Below are 13,826 nucleotides of genomic sequence, written 5' to 3'. Positions count from 1 at the left end.
AAGTATACAAACATAGCGCGAACATCGTGAGTTAGAGATATAAAAGGGTATTCGGGCCGCTCTATTTGTTTCGCTAGAAAAGATACTTTTACATATGCTCTAAAATTGTCTAAGACTCCGAGTCACAGGTGTAACCCTTAATGAAGTCAGATCCTTCACGTCCTGGACGGTTTTCCTCTAATATTGAGTACTCATAGCTATTCACAGCTTTTCTCTTGGTGCCATCAAGCGTATGTCTACCCCCTTTATCACAAGACGCCTTAATATTCCCTTATTTTACTTAATCAGACCCCCTCACGACACTAGCATGCCTGTTATGGCTTGTTTCCTACGCCATGCGACCCATGCCACGGTTTTCCCCTTCACCCGAGTATACTATATAAGTCAGGGTGACGACGGAAAGGCCGCGATAGTATATCATGGCCTTTGACTGCGAGCTGTGGTGTTTCTGCAGGGCGTTTGGCGCAGCGGTAGCCTTTTGGCAAGGAGGGGGAACTGGATGGAACCGCAGAAACCTCATCAAACAGTAGACACTTGTCCTTCCCTTGTCTCTCTATTGGCCCGGTTCTTCTTCCCGATCTTAAGACCCTCCGGCATTTCGCAAAGTGTAATCATCGTTCGTCAAATTACTTTCTTTCAATAGGCCTCAGCCAGAGATGAGGCCAGAATACTCTGGATCCGGCTCGCCCACCCCCGCTTTCTCGAACCGGTGATCGCCAAATGAGTGGTTATCCCTTGAGCCAAAAGTAGGTTGTCCGAGCTTGTGTAAGGGAGGCCAATCAGAATGCCAAAAACCCTGAGTGTGGGAAGAGAGTAGCGGGTATTATTTGGACGGACCGCGCGACAAGATTACGAATAGTTGGAACCACATCTGAATTCTCTGGAGGTGGCAACAACCTAAGCGAAAGCGAAAACGAAAATGCCATTATATTGATTATAGGCATATGACCTTCGTGGTTATAGAGCACGTCATCTCTGGAACAAAGAATTGTCGAACCACGTGCGTACCGTTCCGGTCAGGTAATCGTGTGGTAATCATATAGAGGATGTCAACTCTGATTAACTATCTAGGACTCGCGAAGTTAACTATACAATTTAGGCAGCGAGAATGGCTAATACCAAGTGAGATAACTATAAAGGAATGTATTGTGGGGGGCCAGAATGCTGCTATATGGTAACATTATCCTTGACGAGAGTTATATGAGACTTCCCACGTGACCGAAGAACTGGTAGATCAACTATATTTAGTATCCTTCAACCATGGAACATAAACCTTGAGAGCTTTATCCAAATCAAGGCGGTCGTCAAAAGTTTGGGTTTGAAGACATGAAGGGCCCAACCTCCTAATCTAGTCTTATTTTACCTGTTCCGGTAGACTGGTAATGCTCAGATTGTCCCCATGATAGTGAACCTTGGATATCGGAACGCCACCAAATAGCCCCAATATAGTCAACTGTTTGGCTGCTACTATAACTGTCATCAGATGATGTAGTCGACTTTTCTCAAGGTACAATAAAACACGCATATAAAATACTACGCCATGTTCTTCTGAACGATCCTTGTCTTGATACAAATTGAGTAAAGCATTTCCAACCCATCAGAAATATTGAACACGGCGTTTGGATATTTTCCCCCAAAAATGAAGTTTCTTACAGTTTTTACCCCTTTGATTGCCCTTGCCACGACTACCAATGGAGGTCCAGTTAAGCGAACTCAGGAAGTTGAGATAACCTTCATTGGCGCAGCCAACGCTCAATTTTCTCAAAGCTTCCCAGCCGACGGTTCTATTATCACTATTTGTGAGCTATACTGATTGACGGTCATGCCAAACATCTGATGTATCGTTTCTAACCTCATCAGCTAATGTATTGAGTATTTCGCATATCTCGTCCGACACTGCTGGCGTCCAGTGCGCTTTCAATGGTATTGACCACAGTGTTACGGCTGTGAATGGAGCCGAAACCGTTGATGTTGGCCCTCCTCAAACCCAGGTATCTGGATCTTGCCAGCCACTGGGATCGGGTCCAAACCCTCCTATGCCTGCTCCCCAACCTCAACCTGTTGGTGGCCAGGTTCAGGTCACCTTCATTGGTGCAGCCAATGCCCAATTCGTCCAGAGCTTCCCCACAAATGGTCAAGCTATGCAAATCAGTATGGCCTTTTACCTACGATCTTCCGTTTGGATGAATGAATTGAGCTAATTGTTCTAGCTAATCCTCTCAGCATCTCTCATATAGAGTTGGATACTCAGGGCGTTGATTGTATCTTCGAGGGCATTGACCATAGTGTCACTGCAGTTAACGGTGCACAGTTGGTTGACGTCGGTCCTCCTCAGACTCAGCTATCCGGTTCATGCATGGCAGCGTAATACCATACATCCAGGGAATGGGGGACCTCGAAAGACACGACCTTTCAAGACTTGCAGCTTAATAATTCGTGGAGAAAGATCTTTTTTTGATAAAAGAGAAGAAAGGGCGAGAAAGGTAAAAGAAAAGAAAGAAAATAAGAGAGAACAAGAGAAAGAAAAAGCGAAACGAAAAAAAGAGGCAAAAGATGAGAATATAAAAAAAATGAAAAAGGAAAAATGTGAAAACAAATCTCGCTGTGTTTGTTATTGCTTTCTTTTCATGTATTCGTTGACCTTAATCTATGCATCGCCTTGTTTGTTTTCTTAAAAGTGAGAAGTTCGTGATTCTTTAGTTTCTGATAGGTGAAATAGTCCTCCATAATTAATCTAACGCTCCTATTATCGCTTTGGTCATCTTTACACCGTCCGCTTTATGGATCGTTATCTGGCTCTTCTTCCCTGCTTATGTCTCCACCATTCCCCAGGTCGTCCGCCGGTGGGTGTCGTCGCCCGCCACCAATTTCATTAGAAGGCCCCGTGAGGTAGCTCCAAGTTCAGAATCAACCAAGTTGGGGCTCGTCATGATATATGCTGTACCGTTGATGTGCTCTGTAGCTTCGCACACTGCTCTCCTTTACGAAATTCTATTTGTACCGGATGACAGATCACCCACCAAACGTGCTGCTTTGTTCTTCATACATGCTGATGTGGTGGCGACTGGACTTACTGTACTCTACTGGGTCTTTATGGATGCGGCCTGGCGGATTGCGGTGTTGAGTGTGCTAGTTGGTTTGGTTGCGGGTCCTGGGGCTGGGCTCTGCGGGGCCTGGGTAGTGAGAGGAAGAGAAGGTTTGGCGAAGGTGGTCGTGGTAAATGATTCAGGGACGGATTCTACGGGTGTTAGCGTGGACAAGGGTAATGAAGCAATATATCTAAACCGCGAGTGGTAGGCCTGGGAGGTATAAGGAGATGGGAACGCAGAGCCATTTGAGCTGAGCTTCTATAATTTAGAGTATCCGCCATTCGTGGCCCTTACCAGGCATTCCATTAATGAGGATATCCACAATGCCTCAAATAAATTCTTGATCTGCGACACATGCCCAAAGTCTAGGCCCAAGGCGTAAGATTGAAAGAGATTAAGACCGGTCCTATGCACGAGGCAATGGCGTTCATGGGCACATCATTGATCGCACCGCCTTTGAGATCAAAGTACGCAAGCCATAGGGGGTGTGCTTTTGTTTCATCATAGTACTTGAAGAACGTATCAATCACGTCCGACGGGATCAGGGTGGTATCTTTGAACGCCAGAAACTTGCAGAGTATTGTGATCAAGCAAACCGTCCCTTAAGATTCGGGCTGCGTCATTGGTAAAATGGGTGACCTAGCCTAGCCACTCATTGAAGATGACGACGTTGGAAGACTGGTGGTGGAAAAGCCGTGTAGAAATGGCAAGCTCCTCCCATTCAGATTTGGGATCAAAGTAAGTCCCTGATACCCGCCATGCCGAGTAGCACTCGTTCAGCGGTCAAATCGCCAGATCACCAGCTCTCGGTTGCAGTTTTCGCCCACCAAGTATGACTCGCCGCCACAGAGCTTCGCTCGGCCCGCGAAGTCCAAATTCGGGTGAGTGAGGGGCGGGTAGTGAAGAGACTGAAACTGGAGGTATACGCTTGCCTCTTGTGTTTCCGGATTTCGGCTCAGGAGAAGGACCCAGAAGAAGAATGACGGTATGGAAGCATAGTCGATGGGATGATAAACATAGTCGAGGATATTCTCCGGGTACTTCGATTCCCATAGGAGAGGCACAGGCCCAAGCGGGGTCGCTTGCAAGCTACAGTTCCCGCGATATGGCACTAGGGGAGCCTCAACTCGGTGCCGACGGTGCGGGCCATAGCCCGATAAGGGGATGCTGGTAACGATAGTAAATGATGATGGCCACCACTCGTATTCCTCATCAGTGATATTCTCTGTAATTTCTAGAGCCTGGGCATCGTCTGTGATTTCTAGTCGTTGGATGCTGGGACACCCGCGTTGTCGTATACCGAAGAATTCCAGATCGCGGAAACCGAAGCGAACCTCGACCGTGGGTGCGTCTGATTCTTGATCTCTCAGACTGCCTGTAGGATCCAGAGACGGACGATAAGAGGACGGCTTCGAAATGTCCCAGACGAACAAGGATTCAATCGGCGCATCTTCGTCTGCAGTGTAAAGACTGCGGTTCGGCTGCCACATATAGATCACGTAGTGCGTGTTAGTATGAGACGAGAAGAAGCGGTCTCGGTCACTGAGAGGGTGGCCCAGGAACATTATTTTCCATTCGTTGCGCGGGACAATGCTCCAACCATCGTCGGAGTTGCGCGTCACGTCGAAGGACGAGGCAAAGTGGCGATGGACACCGTCGCTGTCGTTGAGCCAGTGAAAGGCTTGGGGTTCTGCCCACTCCACAACAAGCACTTGGTTCTGCAGGCGTACTCGGCGCACGACTTTTCCATGGACGATAAATGGCACCATAAAGTGACGGTCCGTCTCGAGGTCCATCAGCACCAAACACTGGTGATGGGCACTGGGATAGACCAGCAAGTGATCGGCACACGTCCACATCGCCTCGCCGAACGGTCGGTCAACAAGGTCACTGAAGTGGCTAGCATGCGACTCCCACGGCGGGATGGGGAACCATTCGCGCTCGCCATTGCTGCCGAAGTCATCGCACAGCTGGTATTTCTGCAGCGAGCGAGGTTTCTGGATCGACATTCGATGCCACCGGGAAGCGACTTGGTCAAACAGACGGCGACACTCGGTATTGTCAATATCGGAGCTTCTGGCTATGATCTCGTCGGCCTCCGGGGTCCCCAAGAACCATCGCTTCGCCAGCGGCACGAGGATAGATGCGCTGCAAAAGGCTTCATTCCATGAGCGCGAGACCTGGCGACAACGCGCGACGTCATAGAAGGATAGCTGGCTCGTAATGACCCAGAAGAGGTCCAGGGGCAGCGTGGCCAGTTCGGGTGTTGGTGTTGTCATTGGCAGAGTTGTGTTCCCCACACAGGACACCTGGCGCCGACGACACCTGGCATCTTCCTTCCTTCCTTCCTTCCCTCCTTGTTCTCCCCATTCTGTTCATTCGCATCGCCATACAGAATAATGAAGCTGCCCAACTCTATCCTGCTCGCCCTGCTGGCGGCGCTGCCCGCTTACGCCGACGGCCTGTACTCCAAGAAGTCGCCAGTGCTCAACCTGAACCAGAAGACCTACAGCGATCTCATTGCCAAGTCAAACTACACCTCCGTGAGTCAATCCCTTGCTTGACATCGCTACTCCGCAGCTAACATCGGTGTACAGATTGTCGAGTAAGCTTCTCTTCCCTCATTTTGGACCCACGTGTCGTTATCGCAGCTCTTCCCCGCTGACCTCGAGCTCTAGATTCTATGCCCCGTGGTGCGGCCACTGTCAGAATTTGAAGCCCGCATACGAAAAAGCGGCGAAGAACCTGAACGGTCTGGCCAAAGTTGCGGCCGTCAACTGCGACGATGATGAGAACAAGGCCTTCTGCGGCCAGTTGGGCGTGCAGGGCTTCCCAACGTTGAAGATCGTGACGCCTGGAAAGAAACCGGGCAAGCCACGCGTGGAGGACTACAAGGGCGCGCGTACTGCCAAGGGCATTGTCGACGCAGTGGTGGACCAGATCCCCAACCACGTCAAGCGCGCTACGAACAAGGACCTGGACAAGTGGCTGGCCCAGAACGAGGACCGGCCCAAGGCGATCCTGTTCACGGAAAAGGGCTCAACCAGCGCGCTTGTTCGCGCGTTGGCGATCGACTTCCTGGGCTCCATTGATTTCGCCCAGGTGCGCGACAAGGAGACAGAGTTGGTCGACAAATACGACATCACCGAGTTCCCAACACTTGTCCTGGTTCCCGCCGACAGCGGCGAGAACAAGGTCTACAATGGCGAAATGAAGAAACTCCCGATTACTGCGTTCCTGAGCCTAACGGCCAAGCCGAATCCGGACGCCTTGCCAGGCGCGCTAGCGGAAGCTGCGGCTTCCGCCGCTGGTTCCAAGGCTGCGAAACCGACACCCACGGCCGACGACGATTCCAATGTGGAGGGCGCTGAAAGCAAACCTGCCCAGGTTCCTATCGCCACACCCCCGATCCCCACTCTCGCCACTGCCGAATCCCTCGAGTCTAGTTGCCTCGCACCCAAGTCTGGAACGTGTGTGCTTGCTCTTCTCCCAGAGCCTAGCGAGGCGGATGCCGCTCTCCCCGCTATCGCAACAGATGTACTGGCCAATCTGGCCGAGATCGCGCATAAGCACGCCCAGCGCGGAACGAAACTTTTCCCGCTGTATGCGGTCCCCGCCATCAACACAGGCTCCAAGACTGTGCGCGACGGACTGGGGTTAGCCAATGACCAAACGGTCCAAATCGTTGCTCTGAATGCCCGCCGTGGATGGTGGCGCCAGTACGGTGAGAGTGAGGACTTTGGTCTCCACGCTCTCGAGGCTTGGGTGGATGCCCTCCGGTTGGGTGAGGGTGCGAAGGAGAAGTTGCCGGAGGGACTGGTGGTCGAATCTCAGGCTGAGCCGGAGCATGATGAGCTTTAATGGAGGGAGAGCTGGCCAGACAAACCTTCTTGCCTTGCTTACTTACTTGTATGGTTTCATCTCGGATCTCATTTAGCGAATTGCATGTTCTTCGTCCTATATCTCGGGGAGATATGGATCTATTTTCTGAATTTAATGATTCTCTTTCTTTCACCTGGGGATTGTTGGAAGTATAGATGTCCGCCCCACACATCAATCTGTGAAAAGAAGGCCTACTTCTATTCTATTTTCGGAGCCTTGCCGTATCTACGGTTCCTCATATGGCTTTGAAGCTAAAGAAAGAAAGTAGACTCGTGATGTGCGTCTCAGAGCTGTGAGTCGTTCGACACTAGTCGGCCGGGGGCATTCAAGACATAAACAATCTGCGGGGTCCAGGTGTTTCACGGTTCTCTAAGACACTCTCTCAGCTATTCGAACAGGTCGGGATTCATTCAACTCTTGTTCTATTAGCTGCTGGAGGGAATCAAACAGAACAAAATAAGAAGAGATGGTAGCCTATCGATTGTTCTTTGGGCAAAGGCTACCCTTGCATTAGATTCAACGACAGTGACTATCACGTTTCCGTAACCATCTTTCATGACGATTCTCATATATACAAAAAAGAGACCCAAATCATTCTATGTCCAGACAGTGAGATCTCAAAATATCTCATCCGATGGGGGGTGAATTTGACAGTCAATTAAAAATACAATCCCCAAAGCATTTAGAGAAGATCACCCAAGTTAACCAAGCCCTGGTCAGTGAGCGAAGTCTGCCCAAATTGCTCGAGGATAATATCAGCAGCCTTCTCACCAACCATATAAGTCGAAACTGCCGTGAACGTTCCCGGGATACGAGGGTAGACGGAAGCATCAACCACACGCAGGCCCTTTACACCACGGACCTGGAACTTCGAGTCCAGAACGGCCATCGGATCATCGTCAGCACCAATCGGGCATGTGCACGAGGCGTGGTGACCCCAAGCTGTATTCTTGGCGTAGTCCCCAATATCCTCTGCCGATGTGACGCCCGCACCAGGCAAGATCTCTTCAACAGGAAGCAGCTGGCGTGCGATGGCGTCCCGGGCAAGTTCAACAGCCTCATACAGAGCCTCGAGATCAGCGCTGTAGTCACCACTGCCGGTATCGAAGTAATTGAAAACGATATGAGGGAGATCAAGGGGATCCGCCGAGCGCAGGGAAACCTTTCCGGCCGTATTGCGCGGGTGAGACTTCAGGATAGCCCAGCTCCAGACATCGTGGTGCGCGGTGATATTGATACTGTATCCAGGGAAGTATCCACGGAAATTGACAGGTCCGCCGAAGACAAAGACATCCCAGTTCTCATCTGCCGTAGCTGAGCTCTTGAAGAACATGGTAGATGCAAAGCCATCCGAGGCGTACGTGCCTCTATTTCCGAGAACGGGATTCTCCCAGCGCTGTAGGCATGGGTCTGTACTGTCCTTGGAGGTGAATGTACAGCCATCAAGCAGGGTGAAGTTTTCTGGCACACTGCCTTGCACGACGATTTCGTAGTGATCCTGCAGGTTTGAGCCAACTCCGGGCAGGTCTGCCACGACGGGGATGCCGAATTTTTCGAGTTCGTCTCTAGGACCAATGCCGCTGTGCTTTAGAAGCAGTGGAGAGTTGTACACACCACCGGCAACAATCACTTCGCGGGATGCCGTCACGCTTCCTGGAGTACCACGCGCTTCTCCAGATCGAGGACTAGCCTTGAACAGGTACTGTCCGTCGAGGAATTCGACGCCCGTTGCACGGGGCGGGCTCGCAGAGTCGTCAAAGAGAACTTTGGTTGCGAAACAGTTGGTGCGCACATCAAGTGGATACTTCTTACTGCCATCTACATTTTTCGCATCACGCACGTCAACGACAAAGTCCCTCGACCCGACACGCACACTGTCCTTGGACGAGATAGGGATCTGATAGTACCCCGGGTTCTGGTCGCGCGCCAGCGAGTCGGCGTTAGCATCGCCCGCGGCCAGTGTAGCGAGGTTGAAGATCCCGCTGGTCCAATTACCCAGGGCCCAGAGGCCGCCGGTGATCATGCTGAGCAGCTGCGTATCCTCGAGTACGAGGGTGAGCGGCGCTTCTTCGGTCTGCAGCCAGCCGTTGTAGCCGTGTCCTGGGCTCAGAGCAAGATAGTGGTTCCGCTCTGCATTGACGAAGTACTTGCGCATGTTATCCGGGGCCCAGGATCCATCACCCGTCAGGGTAGCGACGTATTCAAAGTCTGATTCAAACGGGTAGATGGCAACGAGGGCGTTGTGCGCGGTGCAACCACCCAGCGCACCCGTCCGCGGATACAGCGTCCCCTTGAGCGTCGAACCCGCAGGCGGATTGAGACCTGTATACTCGGTTCCATCGGGAGTTTCATAAGTAGTCTTGTAATCGAGAGCCTGGCGCTCGTCATCGGCGTAGTGGTGGACGAAAAAGTTCCACGCCAGCGCCGGGTCCTCGGAGGCTTTGGCTGAGTATGCGGGGACGCTGTAGTTCACGTTTTGGCCTTGGTCATCGCCAGCTTCAATCAGGAGTGTCTTGTGGCCCGCCATGGCCAGACGAGCGGCCACAGGACCGCCGCCGGCCCCTGAGCCGACGACGACATACTCGTAGCCCGGGAGTTCGACTGCATTGGCAAGCGACGCCGAAGCTGCTAGGAGGCCGATACCGAGAGAAGGGAGAAACATGGCCAAATAAGACTTCACAATGAGCGGACGGACCATTGACGAATGGGCCACGCGACTAGAGAATTGCAGTTATATTTAAACCCTGTACATGGCAGGCTGTGGGCATGTCCCCGGAGACAGCCTCGGGTGACGGGGGAACACGCTTCAGTCATGGTGGGCCTTGGGATTGAGAACGATCGTCAAGAGTCCTATTTCTTTCCCGCCTTCGTGTCGTTAGCGTACCTATCGGAAGTCGGAGAAACCGAGACTAGTGGGTGGCTAGTGTAACTGGCGCCTGTCTGAGCGGGCATGGAATTGTTAGTTGAAAAACCGGACGAGTCAGAGTCTAGAAATCATTATTGGCTGGGGTTGTCTGCCCTAAACCAGACTAGGTAGGTCCCCATGCTCAGCCTAAAAAGTCCTCCCCTTTGTGGAGTGAACCATAATTGTGTTTATGCCGAGGCAGGGTTGCTCAATCGCATGCCAACATGGAAAAGGGGCACGGGCAGGGGTTCGGGATACAGTAGTACATGATACATCTATCGCCTCCGGCCTCCACAAAACCCGGGGTTTTTAAGTTTCGATGAAAATCGTCACAAAATCCGGTGTGGTGGATGGAAGGAATGGGGAGCAATCGGAGAGGTCCACTAAGTCCTCGCTTCAACAATAATGATGTGGATTGTATACACAGTAGACAAAAGGTACACAAAAGAAAAATCCCAGCAGAAACCAAAGGAACACCTTGTCAAATGCAAAAGAAGACAGATATCGATCTATTTCTTGCGGCCTTCCGTGCCCTTCTTGATAATTTTCTGCCGCTTGGAATCCACCTCCTTGTCAAAGATCTCGCGCGCAGTCTCGCCCTTCTTCCGTTTCGACGGCTTGCCCTTGACGCTCACGGTGGAGCCACCGCCAGAGCGGATCTGTTTCTCCGCGTCGTCCCAGGCCGCGGAGCCGTGGTCAATTTCGTATCTGGAGGCTGGAAATCAGTTATTGTTCATTCCTGGCTGTGGACGAGGATCGATTGATCTTACCGGTCCAGTGGGAGAGCGTCAATCAGTGCGCGCTGTTTCTCGCGCATCTCTTCGTCGATCTGTTGGCCGCCTTGGCGCAGTTCCTCGTCGAGGCCAGTCTCTAGTGGTTTGAACCGGTCTTCAGAGACGTGATTATCGTCGTGAGCTCCGGATGCAGAGATGGCCGAGGGGACCTGATCGGCGGGCATGGTGTCGGCGACAGCACCTTCGACCAAACCCCGGAATTGGGTAGACACCTTGCGGATGATCTTCAGGAACATGGCGAGGAGTTGCGCCGAAGGCAAATTCAGCTCTTTCTCCAGAGCATCCAGGCTCTTGCGTTGCAAGCCGATGGCGAGGAGAATGGATTGTTGCACACCCGAGAGACTGACCTTGCCGGCGAGACGGTTGGCAAAATAGTACTCGGAGATAATGGGCACCATATCGAGGATGACGTGGTAGTCCAAAAGATTGTTGGCGTAGCTGTCAAGACGTTTCAAGTCAAACGGCGAAAAGGCGTCGTCAAGGTCGGCCTTCTTCAGCGGGCGCCCAACAATAGATGGGTCGAGCTTTGCGCCTGCATTGGCCGATTCACAGATGCTGAGGGAGAGAACAGAGGGGAACTCGCGGAACTGGTACGACAACAAAGCCAGAAACCGGCGGTGGAAGTCTCGTGCAAAGGCGCCCAACCAAGCGGCATCGTTGGTGCCGGCCGTCAAAGTACGCAGCATCACACACGAGTGCTCACCCGTCAGCTCGTTGGGAGTCTGCCGCAGATACACTGGACTGAAGGTGGAGCGCTTCCAGAATTTGTGAAGATTGGGAGTCAGGCCGTAGCTGACGCCGATGTAATCGAGCATGTCGGGACGGCGCTCCGTTAGCTTGCCGAACAGCGGCGGCATGGAGCGAATGTCTCGGACGTGAACGTTGTCGTCTAAAAGATTAGAATTGGCAAGCTCATCGTCTGTGACGCGGACCATTTCCTCTTGGGGCGCAGCCATGTCTTCCGACAAGCTCGTGAACTTGCCCTCGTAGAAATCCACCAGAAGCTCGAGAGCCCGCGAGCCATAACCCATACCCACATACTCCGGGTTGGTCGCAATCCGGACAATGCGAGCACCTGATAGACTGGCGAAATCCTCATCCTGGAACTGCTGGCTGACCAGCCAGGGAATCAAATCCCCACCGGCTCGTTGGCCACGACTCAGGCTGTTGAGAACGCTTTGCCGGCTGATGCGACCCTCAAGAGCAACTTGGATGACGCAGAGCGGCTCCGGTAGTTTTGTGGCCTCTTCGTCGATAGGCGGGACGAGCACATACAGCTGGTGTGCAGGGGCATCGCTCATAAGCTGGAGGTCGTTGGGCGTGTTCTTGTAGTGGCTGGCCACATACAATGCCATCATCTGTTGCAAGAACTTCTCGGAAACAGGGTGGAAGGAGAACAGGGTGTCACGGTTGACCTGGAGCAGCTGACATTGCGACGGGTGAGGGCAGCCTTGGGTATTCATCCGGGACTTGGGCAGAGTCGCATCGAGACACAGGACTTTGTTCAACCACTTCTCCACAGAATCTCCCGGGGCATACCGAATCGGTTCGGCCAGAGTAATTTCCCTCAATGAGCGACCACCAAGGTTCTTATCTGCGTTCTTAGCAGACTTGCCTGTGCTACGGTCTGCAACGTCGGTGTCGTCGGCCTTGATACCTCCGCGGGACTGTTCCCGTAGTTGTTGGATCAGTTTCAGCGACAATGATCGGCCGGTACCCTCGTAGCCGTTGATGGTGGAGGCCATGAAGACCAGGTAAGGGCCCAGTAGCTTCCGCACCATCGGCAGCGGAATGGCTGCGGCTTCATCAATAACCAGAAGCTCTGCTTGTCCCAGAACATGAGCGTCCTGCGGCTGAATATATTGGATGGTTTGACGGTGGTTGCGGTGGACATTAACGCGCACAATGGCTTTGTTGAAATCAGGGTTTGTCGATTGCAGGATGGTATAGTCGACATGATCCAAGTAGCCCAGGGCATCAAAGCCTTTGAATATGAACTCAAAGAGCGTCTTCAAGTTCTCTGGGCTTGGGGAAGTGATGAAGATATTGCTGTAGCCATGAGCAATGGCTGCTGCAATCGCAACACCAAGGGCAGCCGATTTTCCGCGTCCTCGGCCTGCTGTGAGCGCAACTGTGCTCTTCAAGGTCTTCTCTGCAATTGCATCGACAAAGGTGAGGAGCGCTTTGGCCTGGTCGACGGTGCGAGCCAGGTTGACCAGAGGGCCCACGGGTTGCGACTCCGCCAGACTTTCCTTGATCTCTTTCAGCTCCTTCTGTGGGCCGGACTTGGTGGCATCGATTGACTCAGGAGGAGGAAGCGGCTTGACATTCTTGCCGCCGGAGATGGGCAGCACGTTCAGCTCGTCGTCGACCACCAAGCACGAATCGCAGCTGCCCAGTGACAGGATAAACCGCTCATTGAAGCGAGCGACCACGTCCTCGTGTGCTTCCGTCCGGTATCTCGAGTGAATGTCCATGGACAAAGTGTATAGCTGCTTCAGACTGTTCATGCTCTTGAGCAGCAGCAACACCATACCACCTCCCTCGACCGTCTCGATCGTCCGCGCTAGCAGATTGGGCGTCATAGCCTCAAAGTCCTGCAGGATACACATGCCGTAGGTGTTACCAAGAATCTTCTCTGTTTCCTTGTAGTAGACATAGCGGATCTGGTTGAGGGTGATGAACAGCTCGAAGGGATCTTCCTGGTTGGGCTCGCGGATGCCTTGTTTGACTTGCTTCTTGATCTTGGCCTCGCGCTTCTTGCGGTGACTGGTGAAGCCCAACAGATCCTTCTTGTAGGCCCAGAGCACGGATTTGTTCTGCTTAACGTCGACGCTGGACATGATGTAGTGCAGATGCACAATCACATCCTTGGCGCGGTCGCCCACCACGACGAAGAAGCTGCGCTTCTTCTCCTGCACGCCATTGCGAATGAGCGCGGGGATGCGCGAGTCGATGGCCTTGCGAGGCATGATGGTTGTGGGAGGAGGGCGCGGGAGCTGACCGCGGGAGAGAGCCGAAGAAGGTCACTCGCAAGACTGGTAATATAGGATAACCCGGGACACCACTGGCTCCAGAACGCTCGGTGGTTAGTTCGAGTGCGTCGGAAACAAAAAACCCAAAAAAAGTTGCTCCGTCGATCGACCGAACGAAAAA

At 52.5% G+C, this 13,826-nt stretch overlaps 6 protein-coding genes across 6 annotated transcripts; 2 read left to right on the top strand and 4 right to left on the bottom strand.

The window, feature by feature from the left end:
• Positions 1–1,639: 1,639 nt before the first annotated feature.
• N7510_010639 (uncharacterized protein) lies at positions 1,640–2,368 on the top strand (the record flags this gene model as incomplete). Its single annotated transcript, XM_056982564.1, has 3 exons — positions 1,640–1,799; positions 1,861–2,151; positions 2,211–2,368. The coding sequence occupies 3 exons, from the start codon at positions 1,640–1,642 to the stop codon at positions 2,366–2,368; spliced, it is 609 nt and encodes a 202-aa protein (XP_056828058.1).
• Positions 2,369–3,080: 712 nt separating this feature from the next.
• On the bottom strand, positions 3,081–3,594 carry N7510_010638 (uncharacterized protein; the record flags this gene model as incomplete). Its single annotated transcript, XM_056982563.1, has 2 exons — positions 3,081–3,347; positions 3,541–3,594. 2 exons carry the CDS (start codon positions 3,592–3,594, stop codon positions 3,081–3,083), a joined length of 321 nt encoding a protein of 106 aa, XP_056828057.1.
• Positions 3,595–3,865: 271 nt separating this feature from the next.
• Positions 3,866–5,368, bottom strand: N7510_010637 (F-box protein; the record flags this gene model as incomplete). Its single annotated transcript, XM_056982562.1, has 1 exon — positions 3,866–5,368. The coding sequence occupies one exon, from the start codon at positions 5,366–5,368 to the stop codon at positions 3,866–3,868; it is 1,503 nt and encodes a 500-aa protein (XP_056828056.1).
• A 120-nt stretch (positions 5,369–5,488) lies between these two features.
• N7510_010636 (putative disulfide isomerase) lies at positions 5,489–6,950 on the top strand (the record flags this gene model as incomplete). Its single annotated transcript, XM_056982561.1, has 2 exons — positions 5,489–5,632; positions 5,700–6,950. 2 exons carry the CDS (start codon positions 5,489–5,491, stop codon positions 6,948–6,950), a joined length of 1,395 nt encoding a protein of 464 aa, XP_056828055.1.
• Positions 6,951–7,653: 703 nt separating this feature from the next.
• On the bottom strand, positions 7,654–9,633 carry N7510_010635 (GMC family oxidoreductase; the record flags this gene model as incomplete). Its single annotated transcript, XM_056982560.1, has 1 exon — positions 7,654–9,633. One exon carries the CDS (start codon positions 9,631–9,633, stop codon positions 7,654–7,656), a length of 1,980 nt encoding a protein of 659 aa, XP_056828054.1.
• A 752-nt stretch (positions 9,634–10,385) lies between these two features.
• On the bottom strand, positions 10,386–13,642 carry N7510_010634 (ribosome biosynthesis protein KRE33; the record flags this gene model as incomplete). The annotated part of the gene is made up of 2 exons (XM_056982559.1): positions 10,386–10,584; positions 10,647–13,642. The coding sequence occupies 2 exons, from the start codon at positions 13,640–13,642 to the stop codon at positions 10,386–10,388; spliced, it is 3,195 nt and encodes a 1,064-aa protein (XP_056828053.1).
• Between the last annotated feature and the right edge of the window lie 184 nt (positions 13,643–13,826).

The sequence above is a fragment of the Penicillium lagena genome, assembly GCF_028827675.1.
Source record: "Penicillium lagena strain IBT 129212 chromosome Unknown utg000008l_segment0_segment0, whole genome shotgun sequence".
Classification (NCBI taxonomy): Eukaryota; Fungi; Ascomycota; class Eurotiomycetes; order Eurotiales; family Aspergillaceae; genus Penicillium; species Penicillium lagena.
The sequence above is the reverse complement of the archived record's forward strand: the minus strand, read 5'-3'. Positions and strand labels throughout refer to the sequence as shown.